A 23,591-nucleotide genomic window follows, 5' to 3' on the forward strand; every position below is an offset into this window, starting at 1 on the left:
CGCAAACGCAAAAAAGTGTTCCGATCACACGCATTCGATTCATTAACGTGTCAGTTCACACTAGACCGCTGGAAATGCTGGAAACGCTGTAGTACATATGCCAGGCCTGTAGGTGGCGCTGCTGCCGCCACAAAATGCACCAAAAGCAGCGAAGAAGACCCCGGAGCATGGTTGTCATGGTTGCCCTTCTGTTTATTCTCCGCGGTGGACGGCGTGTTCTCCTGCTGTATATCTCTCAGGTAGTCCACCAGCTCCCCCCCCCCCCCCCCACAGAGCGGAGCAAGGCAACGAAACTTAAAATAAGAAGCAGCATTTTATGGCACGCTATGCATGGGGCCGCCTTGAGGGGGTTTCCCGACATGTTGTTTCAGTAAATTAAAGGGTGTTTCATGTTGTCGTTGCTGTGGACCTTCTTAATACCTTGGAAAATGCCGTTTAATACTTTTTAATTGCCTTAATTTTCGCTAAATTGATTTATCAACTTTTAATACTTTTTAAGACCCCTCAGACACCCTGTTCATGACAAACATCCTTAAGCTTAGCGATGGTGATGCGCTGCCATGCAACAGTGATGTAGCCTGTTGCCATCACAGTGTGCTGAATGCGGCCTATCTCAGCTGCACCAACGCGTCACCTCTTTTCCCATTTTTGGATTAGCCAGGAGTTGGGGGCAGACTATCCCCCCTGCCTCTGCATCAGGAACATCAAATGTGTCCACTTAACATCAATTCAGACATCATGACACAATTCCATCAGATTAATGATAAAAACCTAGAGGACATTATTCAACTTCTGAAATCCTCCTCCTGCTGCCTTGATATTATTCCAACAGGATTTTTCAAAGATGTTTTTCCTTGCATGGCCTCAGATCTACTTCATATAGTAAACAAATCTCTTCACTCAGGTATTTTTCCACAGGCCCTGAAAACTGCAGTCATTAAACCGCTCTTAAAAAAGCATAATCTAGATGCTTCAGTAATGAACAATTACAGGCCCATATCAAACCTCCCATTTCTAGGTAAAATCAATGAAAAAGTTGTTTTTCAACAGTTGAGTAATTTCTTGCATTTAAATAACTGTTTCGATGTGTTCCAGTCAGGCTTTCGTCCAAACCACAGCACTGAGACTGCTCTTGTAAAGGTCTTTAATGACATCCACTTAAACACAGACAGTGGCAGAACTTCAGTGTTAGTATTATTAGATCTCAGTGCTGCGTTTGACACTGTTGACCACAACATATTACTAGACCGACTGGAAAACTGGGTGGGACTTTCGGAAACAGTTCTGAATTGGTTTGAATCCTACTTAAAGGACAGAAACAACTTTGTTTCTATAGGTAAATACTATATGCTGCATCTTCAGAAGTACATGGATCATGTCAAGGAGACTATATGCATACTTCTTTCACTCCATGAGTTTAATGTACACCAGGTCCTAGCCACATGTTAAAATTAGGGGTGCACCGAATGGGAAATTCTTGGCCGAAACCGATACCGAAAATAGGAAACAGTTGGCCGAAAACCGAATGCCGAAAGGCCGAAAATGATTAATAGAAATATATATATATAATCTATACATTTTTTACCAATGTTGTTCAGCTACCTGATTATGGAAATAGACATGATTATGGCAAAACTTAACTTAAATAATAATCACTATTATGGGTCCATAAAACATGTATTCAGCACTTTTGAATGCATACAGTACATTTATATATGTCATGTATTATTGCTAAAAAACATTATATCGCAGTCTTAGTGTCGCCAACTCGTTTCTAATATGCAAAGACAACAAATGCGTCTATGATGTATTTTCGATCAAACGAGATCTCTCTCCCCCGTCTGTGTGCGAGGGGGCGGGGCAGTTTACACACACGCAGCTGCTACATGCAGCGGAGCACACTGCGGAGATGGCGGAGAGAACGCGCTCCGAGGTGTGGTTAAACTTTACCCGTCTCGATGTGGAGAATACTTGTTACCATAAGTGCAATAAGAGTTTAGCATGTAAGCACGAGCAATTTGTCTAAACATTTAGCAAAAGTGCACCGCATGCAGACGGAGGAATGCACCGGGTTCGACTGTCTTTCTAGCAGCTCTGTAGCCCCGTCCACGAGTAACGTTTCCACGTCAGGTGTTCTGTATGCTAGCAGCAACACACGGAGTTAACTACATTATACAAACATGGGTTAATGATTAGAGGAAACTGAGGTATTTAGTTTGTTAAAATGTCAGCTATTCTGTTTACAGTCTGTCATCAGATTATTTAATACGATGTGTTAAAGGCTCAGGGCAATCTCGATGACAAAGGTCAATGTCCCCCCCCCCCCCCTGTGAGCCAGCCGCGAGCATGGTCGCCGCGTCTTTATTACGTCATCACAACAACACGTTAGGTTACCAACGTAAGCCTGTTCTGACATTCGGTGATATTTTTTCGGTGCTAAAACCCTTTCGGCCGAAAGCCGAAAGGGCCTTTTTAACCATTTTCGGCCGATAATTTTCGGTGGCCGAATATTCGGTGCATCCCTAGTTAAAATATAGACTAATTGATTTCAAACCATGTTTAATGCAACCTGGCACATCTTCAGGCAAGGTGACTCCCTCAGTAGCAAATAGCAAGCTCACAGCTGGCACACCGGCTCGGTTTTGTCCTTGTTATACAAAGTGGCAAACGTTCTTTCACTTTAGCCTTACATTATTCTAGAAACCATTACAAATATATTAACTCTATGTAGAGGAAGACCGTTATAACTGGCCACCGCAGTGGATTCAAGACAACAGGTAATGTTAGGTATGAATGGTCAGAGGAGTAATTTTTTCCTTTTAAGCTTCAGCAATACTCCACTTCAGTGACAATCCACTGAGCAAACATATGTTCTTCATAAGAACAGGCCAATGAAAATATTTCTGGGCCAAGAAATGAAATCCAAAATGCTCCATCATCACAGGGGTTTATGTGATTTGTGAAACTAACTGCTGCCTTAGAAAGCTAAGAACATATCATAACATCTGGTTAACTGTGACTTGGTGGCGGTTTGTGAGCAGCGTGCTCTCCTAACCGCCTGCCGGGCATTAGGTTTCAGTGTGTTGGTTTGTGGAGCCTAAATGCTTCCTTTTGACTCAACTTTGACCATATTAGGATGTCCCAGTCATTCTCTCCTTAGTGAGCCGTTGCAGCTGCAGCTCACATCGTCCTTGTTATGTAACAATAACACAATGCTAAACTCGTGCCAGCAACTTCCTCTGTAATTCAATACTGCAATAAAACAATGACTTCTTGACTGTAATTGTGATGACTCAAAGGATTTGGAAGAATACAAATACTCATACTAGGGATAATATTATAGAAGAGTTACAGTACATAAATAGGCAAAGAACAACGTTCATCCTGCTGACTGATGCGGGAAATTCTCTATTTATATCCCTGAATGCATCAAACTCCACACATGACCACTGGTGAGACTCTGAGTCACTCCCTTCAGGGTGTAGTTTGTGAAACTAAAGACACAACACAACTGTCTGTAGGTTTGTACACTTCATCAGCACCAAACACTCACATACACTTCACTGTTTATGCAATCCTGCCTGCCTCTGCATATTTGTATTTTTAGGCATCTCTGCAAATACTTTTTCCAAAGGAACCTAAAGTGTTAAATGCTGCACTAGTGGAGATTCTTTTAAATGACTTACCTTGTCTGCGTCTGAGGGTCGCATGAGAGAAACTCGGTCATACTGCCGGCCCAGGAGAGCCCACAAAGCGTCCAGACGACCCTGATGATGAGACAAAAGAGACCGGACTTTAGTTCAGCAACATGTTTGTTGATGAAATTACAAACATCATGATTACATTTTACACTATTATTTTCATTTTAGTGTTGGTGTCACATGCATCTAATTTAATATAAGACCAGACCATATTGATTAACATGTCCTCCAATGTTTTCCTTTCTTTTGCTGCACAGAAATATAAGTGCATTCTCAAAATGTACAATCAATTTGCAAAGAGATTATTGCAATTTCAAAAATATGTTTACATTTCTTCACCATCAATCAGATTACTCATGGTCATGAAGATTACAATATCATTTACATACAAAAAGTTACTTTTAGCCACATGTATTTTGAAATAGAACCATAATATAGCATTTTATTTCTCTGTGATTCAAACAACTTGTCGAAATATTAGTTGTATTTTGTTTCCCATATGATTACAATCATGTGAAGTAATACAGGCATCATCACACACAATAAAGCTTTTTCAAACCATGCACAAATCACATTTGCCAGCTTTCCACTGAAACTGCTTTCAATGTTTAATATCTTTAAATATGACTCCAATAGGTGTCATATTTATAGAAATTAGAATACATTAAGAATACTCCCAAATGTGTAAGTTGCCAGTATACTGGTACATCTTCAGTAAATAAGAAATGCACTGCATTGTATTGGAAATGATTGAATCTTTCCAATTTGCATCCAGAGGGAAGAGAAGTGAAAAAGCTTTAAACCTAAAGACAGAAGAAGCAACATATTGAGTCCTATCAGTTGCAGGTAGTACCGCTCACCTTGATGGGAGTGTACCATTTGTTCTCGATGTGATGGTTTGTGGGGGCAGCCTTCGGGGGGGGGGCGTCTGATTATCGGCTCCTCTGAATCCTCTGGTATGGACACTATGGCGTTCTTAGCCTTCTCGAGTCTGGCCCCCTCCTCGGTGGAGCCTTTCTCCCCCCACCGCACCTGGACAAGTAAGAACACACACAGTAGCAATATATGAGACATTCATTAAATCAGGAATATTAAAATAACATTAGTAACAAGCAACTGATTTTTAAATCAAAGGGCTGGGCAGGTATTCATCAATTACATTACATTGCATTTAGCTGACGCTTTTATCCAAAGCGACTTACAATAAGTGCGTTTGACCAACAAAATACAAACTTGAAGAAAACAGAATCATAAAAGTACATCAGGTTTCATAGAGCTAAATATTTCAAGTGCTACTCAACTGGCTTTAGATAAGCCAGTCCTTTATTAGTATATAAGTGCTTTGTTAATAGTTCTATCGCTCGAAGTGGAGTCGAAAGAGATGAGTTTTCAGTCTGCGACGGAAGGTGTGCAAGCTATCTGCTGTCCTGATGTCAATGGGGAGCTCATTCCACCATCTTGGAGCCAGGACAGCAAACCCACGTGTTTTTGCTGATGGGAACTTGGGTCCCCCTCGCAGCGAGGGTGCAGCGAGTCGTTTGGCAGATGCAGAGCGGAGTGCACGTGCTGGGGTGTACGGTTTAACCATGTCCTGGATGTAGGAAAGGCCAGATCCATTCGCAGCATGGTACGCAAGTACCATTGTCTTGAAGTGGATTCTAGCAGTTACCGGAAGCCAGTGAAGGGAGCAGAGGAGCGGCGTGGTGTGGGAGAATTTAGGAAGGTTGAAGACCAGACGAGCCGCTGCATTCTGGATGAGCTGCAGAGGTCGGATGGCACATGCAGGTAGACCAGCCAGGAGGGAGTTGCAGTAGTCTAGGCGTGAGATGACGAGAGCCTGGACCAGAACCTGAGTCGCTTTCTAGGTCAGCTGGGGACGCATCCTCCTGATGTTGTAAAGCGTGTATCTGCAGCAGCGGGTTGTAGCAGCGATGTTTGCAGTGAAGGACAGGTTGTTATCTAGGGTCACACCCAGATTCCTTGCAGTCTGAGTCGGGGAAACAACAGAGGTGCCAATGTTGATTGTTAGGTCAAGAGTGGGACAATCTTTTCCCGGAAGGAAGAGCAGCTCAGTCTTGTCAAGGTTGAGCTTGAGGTGGTGAGCAGACATCCACTGAGAGATGTCAGCTAGACAAGCAGAGATGCGTGCGACGACCTGGGTCTCTGAGCGGGGAAAGGACAGAATTAATTGGGTGTCGTCAGCGTAGCAGTGGTAAGAAAAACCATGCGGGCTGATGACTGATCCGAGCGAGTTTGTGTACAGGGAGAAGAGGAGGGGACCAAGAACAGAGACCTGAGGGACCCCTGTAGTTAATTGACAAGGGTCGGACTCGGACCCTCTCCAAGTAACCCTGTAGGTGCGGTCTTTGAGGTATGAGGTGAGGAGTGAAAGTGCAGAGCCTGAAACTCCAAGTGCTTGGAGAGTGCGAAGGAGGATCTGATGATTCACCGTGTCGATTAAATGAGAATATAGAAAAATAGACCAACAACTTCCTGGTTCTAACTTCTTTAATTAGGGGGTGTACTGCTTTTAATAGTTGAACAAAGCATCTTGGATATGTCCACTTTCCATTTTTCAGACATTTTATAGGACAGAACGTTTATCAAATTATAATAAAAAAGGAGCAAAAAAGGTAAAATAAGGAAACTTAATAATTTGGGAAACAAGGGAAACATTCAAAAAGAATGATGCAAATTAAAGTCACAAAACTAAATGTATAACGAAGCAATTCAATGTAGAATCACACATTTAGTATTTGCATATAGCAAGAAGTGGATGATCTTTTGTTTCATAAACACAAAGGAAGCATAAACACGCTGATAATAACAAGGGAGTTGGGCAACTGGTATCACTATGTATCCATAAGGAAATGAAGTGACCTGTAAACCTGTGTTTGCTTGTAATAATAAGCACATTTACATGTGCTATAATGTGTCATTGTGTTAGCGTGTGAACACAGGCCTGTGTGTTAGTTAAGCTGTCCTGCTTTTTAATTGAATTCATCACATCTGTTTCAAGGAGGAGATAAAAAAACATCCACCGTCACATGAATGGGGAGAGGTGATTAATTAGCGACACAGTTTTCAAGCTGTAGGTTAAGCCGTGACAATATAGAACAGCTTTTCAGAATCATCTCTGGGATCTATCCCCGGCCTGCCGCATCAAGAGAAGAGCGGGCTGCGATGAATAAAAGATACGTTGTCACCTCGGCCGGCTCAATACGCGTTTGAAATATTGGCAGCGGCAAAGCGTTGGAGGTGGAGGTTGGTTTTTCTCAGCATGACGTCTTAAACGTTGATGCAGAGGAGGGTGCAGGTTGATCTTAACAAGCACCTCGTCCTCCATCCGCTGGGGGGGGAGATAGGCCTGTCGGTGGGAATCAACCTACTCCAGCAAGAAGAGAGCCAATGATTTCCGTACTCGCAGCTCACAAACTCTCATGGGATGGGACCTCCCGGAGGATGGGGGGAAAGCCGTGCAACGGAACCGACTTCCTCGGGGCTGAGAACCGGCAGGGGGTAATAACAGCGACGGGGAGGAGGGGAGCTCGCCTTTAAACCTGGATTCCCTTCGGAGGACGCGGACAACAAAAGAGGCTGCCGACGTTTGGGAGTCGAGAAGCGGGGGAGGGGAGGTGAGGTAGGTGAGGTGGATTTGTCAAGTTGACAGCAGCACTCAATCCTTCATCTCGGCGATGACTTGATCCAATCAGGCCCCGGACAGCCAAGGACGAGATGGCAGGGCCTGTCATGTCTGCGGCATCAGTGGACTGACGAGGACAGGGGGCCGGCCTCTCAGTCAGCCCCCTCCTCTTGCCCGTGTAACTCGACAAACTTGTAGCTTCAGAGCAAACTGCTGACGTTCAGTGTTCTGATTTACAGGATAACAGCTGTCAGAAATGTGTGACTTCCTGCTGTCTGGGATTTTATCTTTCTAGGATTTCATTTGATAAGAAAAGACATTCACTGCTCAAATCATTTTACAACTTCAAGGAGCGTGGAACATGAAAGGATGTCTTTGTGAATGTGATGAAAGGGTTTGAAGCTACTGGAAGCAATATGTCGGGGGATGATATTTAGGCTCTGACCTCCATGCGTTTGATCCCGCCGGCTCCTCTTCCTCCGTAGTAAGAGGCGTCCACAGACGGCCATTTCGACTTGGGCAGTGGCTCTGGCTCCTTTAAGGAAAAAGTGGAAATTAGGAAAATCATATATATATATATATATATATATATACACACACAAAAAAAAAAATGGTATTACAGTGTGAGGAACCATATGCAAACTTCATTGTTATAAACAACTACATCCACATGGACAAAAGAAAGGAAGTGCTGGACTGTGTTAACTATTGTTTTCAACAGGAAAGGCCCATTATGACATTTTGGCAGAAAGGAAGAGACACTCTTGTCCACAGAAGAATATTAAGGCATGAAGGTACAAATAAGAGAATAAAGTTGAATAATCAAACGTAAACTTCAGATCTCTGACTATGAATAAAAGTTATAGCACTAGCACAAATGATTAACAGTTTTCTTTCCACATAATTACGCAATTTCTCTCAAATACACATTAAGAGTATTTTTATTCCACCATTTCCGACCCCAACACAATGTCCTTACTAATGCCACAGCTGTATACTCTTTCAAAACGGTCCAAGAATTTCCTCCGCTAAATATCAGTTCATCTCCTCAATTTTCGTAACTTTATCAAGAAATTATTTTTGAATGCCCTGCAAATGAATTTAGTCCTGCAAAAGAAGCTCTTAATATCCATTGTTAATTAAAATGATATATTTCCAGTTGGGAAAATACCCTATATAGCGTAAGAAAAATATAGAAATGTATGTATAGATAATGATAATAATAATGAATGAATAATAAAAAACACATCCCTTTAACTATCTCAGTGTAAAGCCAGCAGTAACTTCTCAAACACTTTAGGAAACGTTCTGTCTTTGCTGTCTGTGTAGTTCAACCAAAACGCCCTAAAGCACGGGGAAAGCATCTAACCTGGCTCTGTCAAAAGTTCATATTGTGAATGGTGTTCATCAGATTATGGGAATATTCCCCCAATTTAGATGATAATCGTGTTATATATTATATGTAATGTAGACATAATGAAGCATAACATTTGTTCTGTTACTCTACCTGGAGAATTTGATTCATACAAGTATCAGCAAACACATTTAAAACAATGTCACTGGCATCATGGGAACACTATATTGATGTACTCACAGGTGGTGGAGGGCGGGAGGGTGGAGGAGGTGGTGGCGGGTCTTTGATGACCTGGATAAACACAAAAGGCAAAAGAGCATCAGCAGAAAGTCCATCAGGGGACGTATACACACACACAAACACACACTTGTGAGGACAAGCACCGACGAGGCTGACGGAGGTGATTTGTGACAGGTGACTGAGTCAAAGAGAGACGTCCCTGAGCTCCACGCATAGGCTGCTCTGTGACTGCAGCAGGCCCCCCATCACCCCGCTGACTACTGATTACAAGAATTCTGCTTGTAAACCAACATCAGGGGCCCCCTGTGCAAAATAAAGAAAAGCTGAAAATCAACTTGTTGACAGGGGAGTCTTTGGGGCGAGCGATGCTGCCCGTTTAGCTCTTAATTAATTGGATGGGGTTCAGTGCTCCCCAGCACTACCCCCAATCATAAAGTCCTAAGGAGTTAATTAGCTCCAATGAGATACAGAGGAGGAGGCTCGGCTCCGCTCCAAGCCCCGTCTGCGTGCTCCGTGAGTGGCAGCGTACACACGCACACAAAAAAAAAAAAAAAAAAAAAACTGGTAACACACGTAAGCACGACACACACCTCTCCCGCAGCAGAGTGAGCGGCCCGGCGGCATTGTTCATGACAACACTGGATGACATGGCACCTGAGGAGCAGGTTGTCCACAATGTGATTCCACTCAAGGACAAGAAGCCTCCACTGGGGTTTTCAGATGTGCCTTGCAAAGCAAAGAGCAGCCCCGACAGTGACATTTGTCAGGTGTCAGTCAGACGCTTCACATACTGATGTCCGACTTTTTTATTTTTTCACTTTAGGATTGCTGAAGACACCACTGCCACTCACTCCATCTGTGAGAGCAGTCACGCTGGAAAGGTGGAGTGTATTCCTCTGTGTGTTCAGGTTTCAGGGGTTGGAAGTCAAACACTACAAACACTGAGATCCTTTCATGGGATAAAACAAAACTGCATCCTTATGGTCCTTATGTTACACGAGAGTACAATGCTGAAATGATTCAATTATTAATCAATACAATCAATTCATCATTTCTTTATCGAAAATAATCCCAAACTTGAAAATCAGAACACATTTCCAAATGTTGTATCCATAATTTGTTCTACTTGAGGCCCCTTGTCTTGTTCCAGATTCCCATGTGGAATTTCTCCTTTTTTTCCTGTTTGATATCATTATCGTTAACTAAATATCTTTGGCAAACTATGGCATTACGTTCATTGACGATGTTTTTTGAAGATAAAATGATAAGGAAAATTAGTACTGAGTATTTTCCTCGTCAGCAGAGGGTTGATAAGAAAGGAAGGAGAGTTTCCTGTTGACTTCTCCACCCAGATGTTCCCGGGGTGGGTCTGAGATAAGCCTCATCTCACTGTTACTCTTTTTACACAGTAGCAGTAGTAGTACTTTTTACACCCGAGAGTGCTGGCCTATAAATACTAAACATATCATTAAAAGTGAGGAGGTTTCTCAACTTGGAAAGCGGAAAGCAGGCCTTTGTCTATTAGTCATCAGAGACAGAAACTTCCCCGTCATCACTGGTTATGCATTTGCTAAATTGGTTTTGGAAGATGAAAAACGAGCAATATAATAATGGCATATCATAGATCCTAACAGCTGTTTCATGCACTGCTATGTGCAGGGATACCACCACACTCTGGACATACTGTTGTCATTAGAATAATGAAAAATAATCAATTAGGGTTAATTAATTGCTCTTTGACACAACTGGCTGTAAGCAAATCCAGGAAAGGTCTACTGGTAGCCTCTCCATACGCTGGGTGATTATTTCAGCCACACCTTACGTTGACAGGATTATCTCTTTTTATTAAGTAATTACGCAGCAGATTTCCTGGACATATTGTGGGATAAATAAAGCATTATACAAATGACGGCGCTCTGCTGCTCTTTTCCCAGCTACCTGATGGACAGATGTGAAGAGGAGCGTTTGCCGGCTTAATTAAAAACTAAATCGCAGGATACTTAGCCGTCTGACATCAGCCCCAGAGGCTAGCCATCGCAGTCACGACTCCAGGGGGAATGGGGACCAATCACAGGGGCTCGGGGCATCGTCCCCATATGGCTGTCTCTGCAACTGTCCAACGGGACTTGGTAATCTGTTAGTTCCCAACCTCCAGCTCAAACCGTGTTGCGTCAAGCTGTTTCGGGAGGCTTATTGTGACGAATCAGTGGATAGCATATTTTGAAGTTTAAAAAAGATTTTTGCTTTTAACTGCGGACAAATAAACCTTTGTGGAGTCTGAGGGGGTACAAATTGTTCAATGCAGGGCAACACTAACAACTTTGAAAGTCAACTGAGATTATAAACGTATTATGCACCAACTAAATTGCAAATATGTCCAAAAGTGCATCCAATTTAGCAGCGAATCTTCGGTTTTTCAGATAAACCAGCAATGTCATTTTGAAAACTACATCTCCGACCCTGAATCCTTTCATTTGAACTAAAGGCTACGCCATTCTGAGTTTAATTTCCAAACAAATCATAAACAAAGAAATTACCACTCCACAGCTTGTATGACCTCTCTCTTGGCATCAATCCATGTGGGAAAGAGATAGAGAGAGACAGAGAGAGGCATTGTGGGAAAGAGGTTGTATGTGTGTGTGTGTGTGTGTGTGTGTGTGTGTGTGTGTGTGTGGCCTCATCCCGACTGCTGAAACCTGGCAGACTGGGGGTTTAAATATTAACAAGCCACACATGGCCCTCCTCTTCTGCCGCGTCCCTCGATGGAAGGCAACAGCAGCTCTCTCCACCAAGACAAACACGTCCGCGGCCAGACATGCTGCAGGGGGTTTACATTTTAATGCCTTTGTTGGTTTTCCAAAATATGCTTCCATCTCATCCTGGATGGGCTCCCTTCAGGTCCACAAAGCCAGGTGACGTCTATCAGTTAAGGGGCGGTGCGGGAGAGAGCGAAGCGGCGGTGGAGGGTAACATTTGCCTTTATCAGATCCCGGTAAAAAAAGGCAGACACACAGAAAAGACCAGGGTGCACCATCTGCGGCCCCTCTCCCATAGCCCCAAACGATAATCTGCTGTGGGTTTTTGTAAATGGTTAAGTGGGTGAGGCTGTTTTTTCCAAAGGCGATGAGAGCTGTTTTTTTTTATGAATATCCACACTAAAGAGCAGTTTAAACAACGGATTTAAGAAATAAATACCCTCCATCAAGCACAATCAAGTTGTTGAAAGGAAAACAACTAAGGAGGGCTCAGAATTTCATCGCAAGTTTAGATTTGTTAATTACACACAGCCTCAGGTTCCACCTGTTCACGAGGGACCAGTAACATGTGGCGATCTGTGGAAATAATGAATAACCTTGGACAAACACGTTGGCACATAGTAATGAAATTATCTTTTATCGTCACGGCCTTCTTACTTACCCGTCAATATTATATATTTACATGCACATGTATTTAATTAAAATAGATGTTATTTGATATTAAAGAGGAGTCAGTTCTGCCTTTTATGCTGCCTCAAATTACAAGAAATTACTAGTTGAAATTGAAATAAAATTGCTTATGTTATTAAACAATTAGAAAATAAGGCACCAATATAGAAAATGTTATGTTTATCACGTGAGCTGACGTTACGATGAAAAATTAAACAAAACAGTATATTGATGTCAACATTAAATAAATTCTCGTCTCAATGCCTATTTATTGGTGCTTTTATTATTGCTTCTCTATACATTTAGTGGGTTTAAGGTTTATTATGCAAATGTTCATGTTCTTTGGTATGTTTGTGCTTCTACTATGATATGTTTACCTGCTTTAATGGAAAGAGGAAAGCCCAAAAAGCATAATTAAGCCCCTTTTTAGAGTGGACAATGTATTAATACTGGTCAATGAGCTGTATCAGATGTTTAGCCTTAACAGCCCTAAAACATGAGAACACAATATTTTCTGCGAAATTTATAAAACTTCTGGTTATATTACGTGTGACATTTGTCTCAGAGCTGCCTCTTGAAGGTTTGCAATTGGCAGAAATATGTTACCCAGCGAACCAATCAGAGCAGACTGGGCTCTGGTTTCAGACAGAGGGTGAAAAGAGGTGCTGCAGCACAGGCAGTATGAGAACAATAAAGAGCTTTATGAACATTAAAGCATGGAAACATGTCACAGTAGAGACACTAAATACAAATATGAACCTGAACATTTGCATAATAGGGCCCCTTTAACAGTATTTGACTGAACATATTTGCTTACTTTGCAGACCCTATCAATCAAATCTGATCAAACCACACACATTACTGATGAGGCAGATTACATCAGATTAGTTTTCCAGTACTAAAGATGTTTTGTTGGACATTTTTTAAAAACCTTTAACTTTGTTGAATGTTTGGTCAGTGAATTCAAGGTTGAAAAGAAATACCCCAAATGTACTGTTATTCATAATGTCATTAATTGTGTCACTTTGGCTGGTTTAGTTGTTTTAGATATAAATATAATGACATTTTTTCTCAACTATGATATGAAGTTAAGAGTGAGGGTGTGTTGTCATTGTTTTTTGTTTATACTAGGAAGATGGTTTTATGGTGCCAAAGCCGTTTGAAAAATTATTACGTGGCCTGAAACGCTGATAAGATATGTTGAAACGTTATTATATTAATGTCTCTTCTTATTTCTTTGATAATCAAAAGGAACATATTCACATTGCACAGCGTTTCTCAAAGTGTGGGGCGCAGAGATATGATCGGTGGATTTTCATTTTTATGGACCTCAGGCCGGAATCGAACATGGGTCCTCGCGGGCGGTAGTGGACTGTTGCAGCCGGAGACTCGCAACGGCGGTGGATTGTCACAGCGCCACTGCCGGAGCCTCGCAACAGCGGGTGTTTGCGGCGGTACCGGCACTGTGAAAGTCCACGGCCCACCTATGCCAGAGCCAGCAGCCCACCGAAGGCAGCAGCCCACCAACGGCAGCAGCAGCCCACCAACGGCAGCGGCCCACCAACGGCCCACCAACGGCAACGGCCCACCAACGGCCCACCAACGGCCCACCAACGGCCCACCAACGTAGGGCTGGGCGATTTGGCCTAAAAATAAAATCGCGATTTTTTCTAACTAATGGACAATTTTCGATTTAAACCTCGATTTTTTTCAGTTTTTTTCTAAACAAACCAGACCAAGGCTCTTTTAAGTGAACGACGGGAGCCGGCTCTCGCCCGCGAACGAGCGGTTTTTTTGTTTTTTTTGCGGAGGGATCTAGATCGGCATGAAGGCACATTATGCAATGTGCACATCATCCCGCTTATTACACATGGCCACATTCTCAACAAAGTAACGACATGACTCCTAATATTAATTGAAATGCTTTTATGGATTTAGAAAATGATTTTATTCACTTAAAAAATTGTTTTATGTATTGATTTAAATTGACAAGCATCCGCTAAGAAAAGTAGTCCGTTGTTACTGTTTGAACTAACGTAGCAACGGCAGGAACTGCTTCGATAGTGTTTTTGAGAAGCTTTTTGATTACAGATTTGAAAACATCGTTGCTTGCTTTAAAAGTAGCACAATTCATGATGTCAGACCTTGGGAAGTATCTAGATATCCCTGCCCTAATGCCAAAGTAACTGCCAACTGAATATGTGTCGCCGTTTGATGTCTATGTCTGGACCGCTGCGTAAAAAGGAGGGTTTCTGCCCCATTACTTCTCTTCTTACTTCTATAAGAATAAAACACGGAGAACGGAGATCTCTTTTCCTCCCCCTCTACAGACCGCCCAGCAGCTGATCTCAGAGCACGCTCCCCTCTCCTGCAGGGGGGCGTGGTCAGCTGCAGCTCACAGAATCAGCCCCCTGCAAAAACAGCGCTGGAAAAAGCAAATGGAGCGAAATGAGGTATGGCTAAAATGCAAGATATTTTTGGTATTTTGAAAAGAAAAAAAATATTTATATACTTTATATAGGTCGATACAGTAGCCCCTTTTTTTTAAAATAGTTTGTATAGGTGTTGCTATCTGTTTTGTGTAGCGTGGTTCTACAAGCAAGTCAATGCATTCATTGGGTGGTATCAGAGATTTACACGGGTCTGTAAATGCAATGAAAACAATTGGCCACAGCAAATCATTTATATTAAACTTTATTTACTTTATTTACTCTTGAATACTTCAGTACAAAGGATGTATTGAATAATTTAAGTGATATATGTGTACACAGAGCTGCAGATCGGGTAGTCACAGGCAATGTGGCTGAGTTTTGTGCGCGTTCTGGAAAGTGAGAGAGTAAGCTACTACGGAGTCCCTTAAAGCAAAACAAATCTGCGGAGTCTAGAAATGTTTTTAAATCGCGATTTTTCGGTTCAGCCATTTCACAAACCGTAGGAAAGTAAAAATGCAAATTAATCGTTAAAACCGAAAAAATCGCCCAGCCCACCAAGCGGCCCACCAACGGAAGCGGCCCACCAACGGAAGCGGCCCACCAACGGAAGCGGCCCACCAACGGAAGCGGCCCACCAATGGCAGCAGCCCACCAACGGAAGCAGCCCACCAACGGCAGCGGCCCACCAGGAAAAGTCCCAAATCTCCCGATGGCCAATCCGAGCCTGCTCACACACACACACAACTGAAACCAAAATAATTTACAGACATATGTAAAAATCTCTCATACACACATGTGAAACGCTCTCACACAACAGCGTTGCCGTCGGGAAGAAAAGCAATGTGGAGCGGCACCTCACCACTTCATACGGAGTTTAACCGTGACACTTTTTCGAAATCCCGTTTCACAAATAGTTTTCTGTGTTTACCAAAACAGAATGGGCATTAAAGATTCAAAAGTGATAAACCATAAATAATCTCTGTGATTATTAATAATCACTTCAGTCCCCAGGTAGGCCCAATGTTAGTCATGGGCAAACAGAGATGTTGTTAACGTTGGTGCAATCTGTCACTCAGTGTCCTCATCTTATCTTTGGTTTGTTACACTCTTTGCTTACTATACATGAAACAACTTCATCTCTTCTCAGAACTTGATGTGCAGGATGTGGTTTCCCCATTTCCTGTTTGAGGTCCTTCCTCTGCGGTGTTGCTAAGCCACCGAGGTAAACTGGGGGTGATGGAGCCGAGTAGATGTTCGACACCACTTCCCCTCACAGCCCGCTGCCTCACGGGAGTAGCATCGAAGTGGGACACAGTTAAACCTGCCACTGACCTGCTGTTCATCACCGGTATATTGTTACAGCTTTGGGTTGTCCACTCTACAACTCAATTTAAAAAGAACTATTTTCAGCTGAACCAATTTCTTAAGACGTTTGCAACAACAGGAAGTTTGACGCCATCATCAGAGCTAGAGAAATATTCAAAGCAACTTTGTTTTACATGAATACTTCTGCATACAGTATGTGACACTGTGAGTGTTGCACGGCCAGATACGGCTCAAGAAGCTGACTCAGATAAGGACATATGATACATTATGATGTGATATGCCGCGGACTGTACTGTTACTTTGATCTGGTAAATTATTTTGTGGCAGATATTTAATTAAGCTTTCTTAACGCTAATGTTATAATAGTCAGATTGCTCTGAAGATGGAGATGATATTCTATTAATGTTCACGTTCACACAGTCGGTGATTTTTGCCGGCCGTCTTTCCTGCAACGGCAGCTTTTCTGTATTTCCTTTATCCTGTAATATGACTTGATCGCTTTAAACTCTGCACACTGAGCTCTGATTGGTCAGCAGGCAGTGCTTTCACTGAGTTGATCTCTTAGCCTGCAACCTAACCTGCTCCGGGGCAGGTTAGCCGCACAGCATAAGTTACCATGGAGATCTAGCCCGCTAAAAAGAGAACCAGCGTCGTAGGACCGGAAACCCCGAGTTTTCCCTGAAGTTAGCCGGCTAAGCGACAATCCTGCTTCGTAGTAAAGGCCTCTGGTTGCCCAAAGTTGAGTATGTTATGAGCAGTGTAGCAACACTCACTATTGTGCAGCAAAGGGGCCAGAACCACCACATGAGGGCCAGAGCGACGAGGATCAGCAGCACCAGGAAGACAATCGCGACTGCCCAACCATCCGACTGCAAGGAGAAAGTCACGAGTTTAATACAAAAAATGACAACATTTTTAATTTTCTCCTGCATAATTATAATAATAAATAATATTTTAAATTGAAGTTGCACCTTTCTTACTGTCCTAAATGTGCACAATGTAGTGACTGCTTTTTCGTCTTTTGTGTTCTTAGTTATGTTCTCTGTATTTTATATATTTGTGTTATGTGTAACGTTGCTGCCTTTTGGCCAGGTCAGCATTGCAAATGAGATTTTATCTCAATGCTTTTTTCTGGTTAAATAAAGGTTAAATAAAAAAAATTAACAAAATGTCTCATAATTAGCTGGTGGAGAAGTATTTAAGATGAGATGCAGACAATGAGGGATACTTACAGCCTTTTGATAAACAAAAACATTCATTTGGTATAGGTTGGTCACACGCAAGGAGGCAAAATGACATCCTTGAATTGAGTTAAAATCCCATTAAAAAAGGGCTTTTTTTTGCATTATGATTTATGGCATTATTTTTTTCTTTGATTACTACTATTTAGTTTGAATTCAGCAAGACTTAATTAATGAAAATGTATACATTTCGAGGTAATCAAGTTCTCTGGGATATCTCTTTAACTTGTTTGTGTATGATTGTGATCATTTGTCAGGGGTAAAAACCTATCCTCCCTTAAAATGACCATAATTACTGTATATTACAAAGTTTTATCATCATTTTTGTCAGAATATTAAAGTAATAATTTAAAGTGTATATTTTACTCATTGATGATATTGAGCCTTTCATTTACAATTGTACTTGATTGTCAACATAAGAAAACTGAATTGCTTTCATATTTTTGCAATTGAAAATAGTGAGAAACTGTGAACTCACTACAGAAAACAAATGATGATCTTGGAACAGAGGATGAGGAAGTTCTACTTATTAGGATGGCGGCTATAAAGCATCCAAAACCAACATTTGAGCACGGAATGAAACATGAATTGAGAAAATAAGCTTACAGTAGGTTATAAAGAGAGAAGTGTAAGGGGAAGGGAGCAGTTTTTAAACTAGAAGGTGGAAAATACAGGAAAGAATATAAGAGTCCATTATCATCTCAGATGCTTTCATTTTGGTATGAATAAGAAGGTCATCCAGACTCACACATGTGGACGCAGTGATGGTGTAGGAGCTGGAGATGAAGGATTTGCCGTGGTTGAGGCTGATGAGAACATCCATGGTCCTGTAAAGACCAGAGTGGAATTAGTCTCACATAATTATATCCAATATGTGAACGGCATTGACATTAAATGGAGAAGAAACATGCGTCTTATTACTTTATCTTCTAGGCATCTAACATTACTTTATCTTCTAGGCATCTAACATTAATCTATCAGAAAATACATTAACAACATAAAGCAACATTTACTGATTTACCAGCAGGCGAAGAAATGTTGTTCCATGCTGCATTTTTATGCATTTATGAGTCATATTTTGCTTTAAAAGGAGCACCTGTGGGTCAGGAAGTGGAGCTCCACCTGTCCAAGTGTCCTTGAGCCCCCAAACCCAAAACTACTCCCAATGGACAGGCTCGCACCTACATGGTAGCTTGCAGCCAATGGAATGTGAGTGTGTGTGAATGGATGAGAAGAAAATTGTAAAGCACTTTGGATACAAAATCTACCATACAAACTACTATATAAATGCAGCAATTTGTGTTGTATTTTAGGTGTATTTTCTTTTTTAAATCATTTATTTTCCAGCTGTGTTAGAATGTATGGTCATATTTTTGCTTTGATAAAAAAGATTATTCTTTAACTGTAAATATCATGCATGATCTCCAAGAGGTAAATGCAAATTCATAGATTAGGCTTGTTTTATTTGTATCTACCAAAAAAGGCGTGCTATTCTTTTTGGATATAGATTTAGAGAGGGTGTTTTTCAGTAGATATCTTTGACACAACCCTTTAATTAAATATAAAGGGGTAATAGCCGAAACTGTTGGCTTCGAGTAAAAAAAAAAAAAGGCTTCAAATACTTAAAAAAAGAGTTACAATACGATCCGCTGATGAATTAGCAACAGATTTCCTTTTTTGTCTCAAGCTCATGAATTGGTAGGGTTCTACAAAATGTCCAATATGACTTCCAGTGACAGAAAAAAAGAGCTAAATTGTGTTGTTTCACATGCAAATCCTGTAAAAGGAATGCACTGCTCACATTAACACAATGCTCAGTAAAGAACACAATGGGTACAAAGTAAATGCTCAAACTCAGAGGGAGGAAATGGTCTCATTATCACGGCCGTCAGCGTGAGGGGATGAAGTAACCTGACTGGCAGTAACAAGGCACGTGAACTCCTATGACTTATTTAGAGGGGGAAACGCGGAAGCCAAAATGGGCGCAATTAAAACCCTAATGATGAACGGCACCGCAATTTCCATATGTCTATTACGCCCAATCCAATTACTGCAGGTTTAATGAGAATTCAGGACATGGAACGCCTGAAATCCTCCCCACAACACAAAAAGAAGGAGAGAAAGAAAGTAGGCAGAGTGGTATTGTGTGTGAGGGGCCAGCTGTGAGTGTACACACAGCGTACAGGGGAGGCCTGCATACAAACTGGTGCTGCGGAATAATAACAAGAGAGCTCTTTGCTTTGCTTTGGATTTCACCTCAGGCAGTGCCTCGGGCCTCCAATTCTCCTGTGGTTCAGAACAGATGAGCAACCTGACCATGTGTCCATTACTATGCAGTGGGTTCTAAATATTCTAAAGTGACTCCTTTGCACCTTTCCTAATTTACCACGGATAAATATTTAAAATCCAATTCATGGAACTTTAAAACCGGATGAACTCTGACACTAACACAACTTGTTGGTGTCTCCAGTTTCCCTTTTCTACTCTATTATGCAATCACCTATTCTGTAGTCGTTGAGGTCAATATTATTATTTTTTTAGCATTTAATCTTCTTTAAGGAATGGTTTAGCAATGCAGATTGTTTTTTTTAAAAACAGACAATATACAAAGTGCAGGCTCAAATAATGCATTAACTAGCAAGTAGAGGACAATTAGTATCAATGTTTATAGAGAGGTAGTTAGTATGAGTTTTTAATACAAACTGTATTGAACGTTTAGTAAAGGTTATGATGGAATTTGTATTCATTCTTAAACAGAAATGATTACATCGGTTTATTCTACAAACTATGATATGCTCAAAGTGCCCTGTTTCTACCTTTCCGTTGAGGTGTGGATGTACATTAAAGAAGAACGCTGCAGGTCCTTGCATGTTAACTAAGTGCTTGTGCTGAATGGGTGAGGGGAGAGGCTAATTTAGCTGACACCCTCAATCCGTGATAATGGTGGGCAGGTTGTTAATCAAGCTGGAGGTGTGGACCTCGCGGTGTGAAGGAGGAAGGCTCCCAAGCGAGTTACACTGACGTACAAACCCCCTCTCGCCTGACATCGCTGGACATCCTTAACGCACCACAACCCAACCATAGTTGGCGAGGCCTTTTTTCTCCCTCCGTGAGACGCTGAGTGCTAATTTAGCCAGTTACTGTTGAGTAGGCAGAATCTGCTCCAGCACAGAGGCATAAGTCATATATGCTCTTTTTATTCTCACCCTTTAAGTTCCAGGAAGATTAACGAAAGAATGATTAGCAGTTGGATGACAATGTCTACCTAAAGTGGTCCGTTTGTGCCATCGTATTAGAAAAAGGTGGTAAGTCATTCGCTCGACAAATGAATCTGAGTATTTTGATAATTATCTAATAGTTAAAAGAATTCGCCAAGAAAGAAATTATATGAATTAGATGTCTCCTGCTCCTCTGATTTGATCTGTTTGATCATTGAAAATTACTTTTGGTCAGACAAAAAGGAAGAAACTGGATGTTCTTCATTATCTCCTGACAGTTTATGGCAAATAATTGTGATAGCTTACTTGAAAATAAACCCCTTACTACTTTGATAAAAAAAACATGGTTAGTTACATCTTTTTTTGTCCACTTCGCATATCTAGTGATGATTATCAGATTCAGCAGATTGTCATGGTACACTTGGTAGAAAGCGTGGTAGGGACACCAGTTGAATGGCAGAAGGATTCTTCCTTCAGCAGATCTCTTGCTCCAAGTTAGAAATACTTTGTCCCAGGGCTCGCTATAATCTGTCAGAAAGTAAGGCTGCTGTGACGCTAAGCTTTGGTGATTTGATACAGCTGGAGCGGCTGACAATGGTGACGCTAATGACTTTCAAACTTCCCTTAAAGATGTGAAAATTGAGGACGCTGAATAATTCACGGCAGAGCATATGCAGGTCCTGTCACTCGGCATCCAGCAGTCATCACTCTGAAAGAGTTTGTGTGGCAGAAGTTCTGACGGAGGGGAGGAAACTCGACCTCACGAAGCCTGGGGACCAGATGAGAAGTTGTGTTCCATGCATCCACTCTAACTGACTTATGTTTTCTGACAGGGCAGCTGGTCATTTAGAGGACCACATCAGTGTGATGCAAAAAAAACTACTTTTTTTTACCACAAAGCTTTTACTTTTGTTGGGAATATTTTTTTAACTTCCAAAAAACAATATGACAATAATTGAAAAGCTTGATGTCCGCTGCGGTGGTTAGATCCAGTGATTTTTCTTCCACTAAAACTTTTCCTGAGGGTGTTTTTACACCAGCATGTTGAGCCCAGTTAAACAGTCAGCCAACGAACCAGTTGCTAATTAAGTCAAATTTGCTTCATCCACATGCTCTTGTCACAGGGTAAGTAAGTTCATCACACGCAACGAGGCAGCTTCTGAGTCCTATGCAGAGCCTAGTGTATAACCCATAGTCAAACAACATTTCCTCTACATGATTTTGTTTACAATTCCTGGACAACTGGAGTTATATCTTTGTGAATGCAAACCAGAACAATTGGCATTGGTTCCAATCAGGAACCCAACCTTTAGTTTTCAACCCGCCCTAAGTCTAATTTGCAGATTTTTTTCAATTGAATGTTTATTTCTCTTTTTGATTCCAGTACCGAGAAAGCCTTGAATCATCAGACATAAGTCTGAGGTTAAACGTTGCCGCTTGCATCCTTTAATCAAATAGAGCTGGTTCCAATCTTATTATATGGCAATCAATTCCCATTCAACATGTCTGTGTCCCACAACACGGAGGACAATCAAACAACAAGACATCTTCATAGCCCCACTGGAGCAGATGGAGTGAAGCCTCTGCTAGCAGCAGCCCCAGGACAGCCTGTTTAATTATTGACGAGCATTAGCATTAGCTACTGTACCTGCAATGTAAAGCAGGTGTCGACTCCCCCCTCAGTTATTTTATGCTCTCTATTGTGAAAACACCAGGTGAGGACATGCTGATGCAAGAGCGCAGCCACTTAACCTCTCGATCGACGGCCCAGCAGGGGATGCTGGGTCTCCTAATGGGGATACACTGAGGGGGGAGGGAGCGGGGAAGGAAGGGATTCAGCAGATGCCAGCATTTCTTGCCTGATGCCGCAGCTGTCAGCACAGATGATGCCTCCACAGTGAGTGCTCCTACACAGTTAGATGACCAACTGAGGATGCTGTGATTCCTGGACTTCCAAGCAGAATGTGGAACCGCCTGCTTCACGTTCCCGGTGGAACGGGAAGCTGCCGCTGAGCACCTCAGAGCGAGTGACTGCTGCATCTGAAATATGTTCCCCAGCAACCACGTATTTGAGGTCAAGTCAGAAGTTAAAGCAATGTTTCCCCAGGACAAAGCCTCGCGTGTAACAAAACATGGTTTAAGGGGGGATACTGGGAGAAGCGATGTGCAGTGAAAAGACGATTCTTCTTCGGCTGAGTAGAGCCGTGCTTAAGGAGCGCCCTGTGCACCGGTAGCGGTGATGGAGCAGGAGCAGAAGCAGAAGCAGACAGATGGACGGAGACGGAAGTTCCCGGGCTCCGCTGTTCCATGCAGGTGGTCCTGGGTGCGGGGATTGTCAGTGCATGGTGAATTATTTAAATGAAGAGCGTGGAAAAGGGAATGGCTACATCTGTCACACATCCTTTTAAAGCCCCTCCAGCAGATGTGTTTACTCACCGCCCGTACCAGCTAACTACTTAATGGGTCACCATCGGCAGCCAAGAGTTAATTAAGCAGGCCTTTTGCAAATGGCGTGCACATAGCATCGGCATCAGCTTAGGTCTTATCAGGTCGCAGCAGAGGCTGTAGGACTGTGGCTTTCAGATGTAGTCCCTTATGTTTCTTTTCAACGCTTCTTTGTCGAGTTGTTTGAAAGATATCAGATTCTGTTTTGCTTTCCTGATTTCTGGATAAAGCAAGAAGAAGGACATGTTCAGTGGCTGCTACTGTCATTCCAGTGAATAGTATTTATTTCCATTTTTATCTGAAAGTGATGCCAGCTGGAGAAAGTGTCAAATATAGTATTGCTTTTCACCGGAGAGAGAAGATGCAGTGACACGCTTTTAGAAAAAAAAGAGAGACATACCTCTTGGTCTGAAGTAGGTATTGTTTTGAAGTGTTAGCAAATCAGAACCAAAATGCATGTGGCCTTCTCTCCAAGAAAGTGGATCAAAACTCTTTTATGTTTAAATCAAGCCTCAAGACTTTTCCATTTGCCGCTGCCTTTTCTTGAATTAATCATTATTAATTTA

The 23,591-nt window shown here is 42.0% G+C and overlaps 1 protein-coding gene across 1 annotated transcript in view; it reads right to left on the reverse strand.

Annotated features, from left to right (window-relative positions):
- The window catches only part of antxr2a (ANTXR cell adhesion molecule 2a), a 79,284-nt gene that overhangs the window by 36,802 nt on the left and 18,891 nt on the right, over positions 1-23,591 (reverse strand). Inside the window, 7 exon segments of the mRNA XM_034216631.1 lie at positions 3,687-3,767; positions 4,562-4,622; positions 4,624-4,733; positions 7,790-7,879; positions 8,939-8,989; positions 16,895-16,990; positions 18,111-18,189. Of these exon segments, the coding sequence (XP_034072522.1) occupies positions 3,687-3,767; positions 4,562-4,622; positions 4,624-4,733; positions 7,790-7,879; positions 8,939-8,989; positions 16,895-16,990; positions 18,111-18,189 (568 nt within the window).

The sequence above is a fragment of the Gymnodraco acuticeps genome, unplaced genomic scaffold (genome assembly GCF_902827175.1).
Source record: "Gymnodraco acuticeps unplaced genomic scaffold, fGymAcu1.1, whole genome shotgun sequence".
Lineage (NCBI taxonomy): Eukaryota > Metazoa > Chordata > Actinopteri > Perciformes > Bathydraconidae > Gymnodraco > Gymnodraco acuticeps.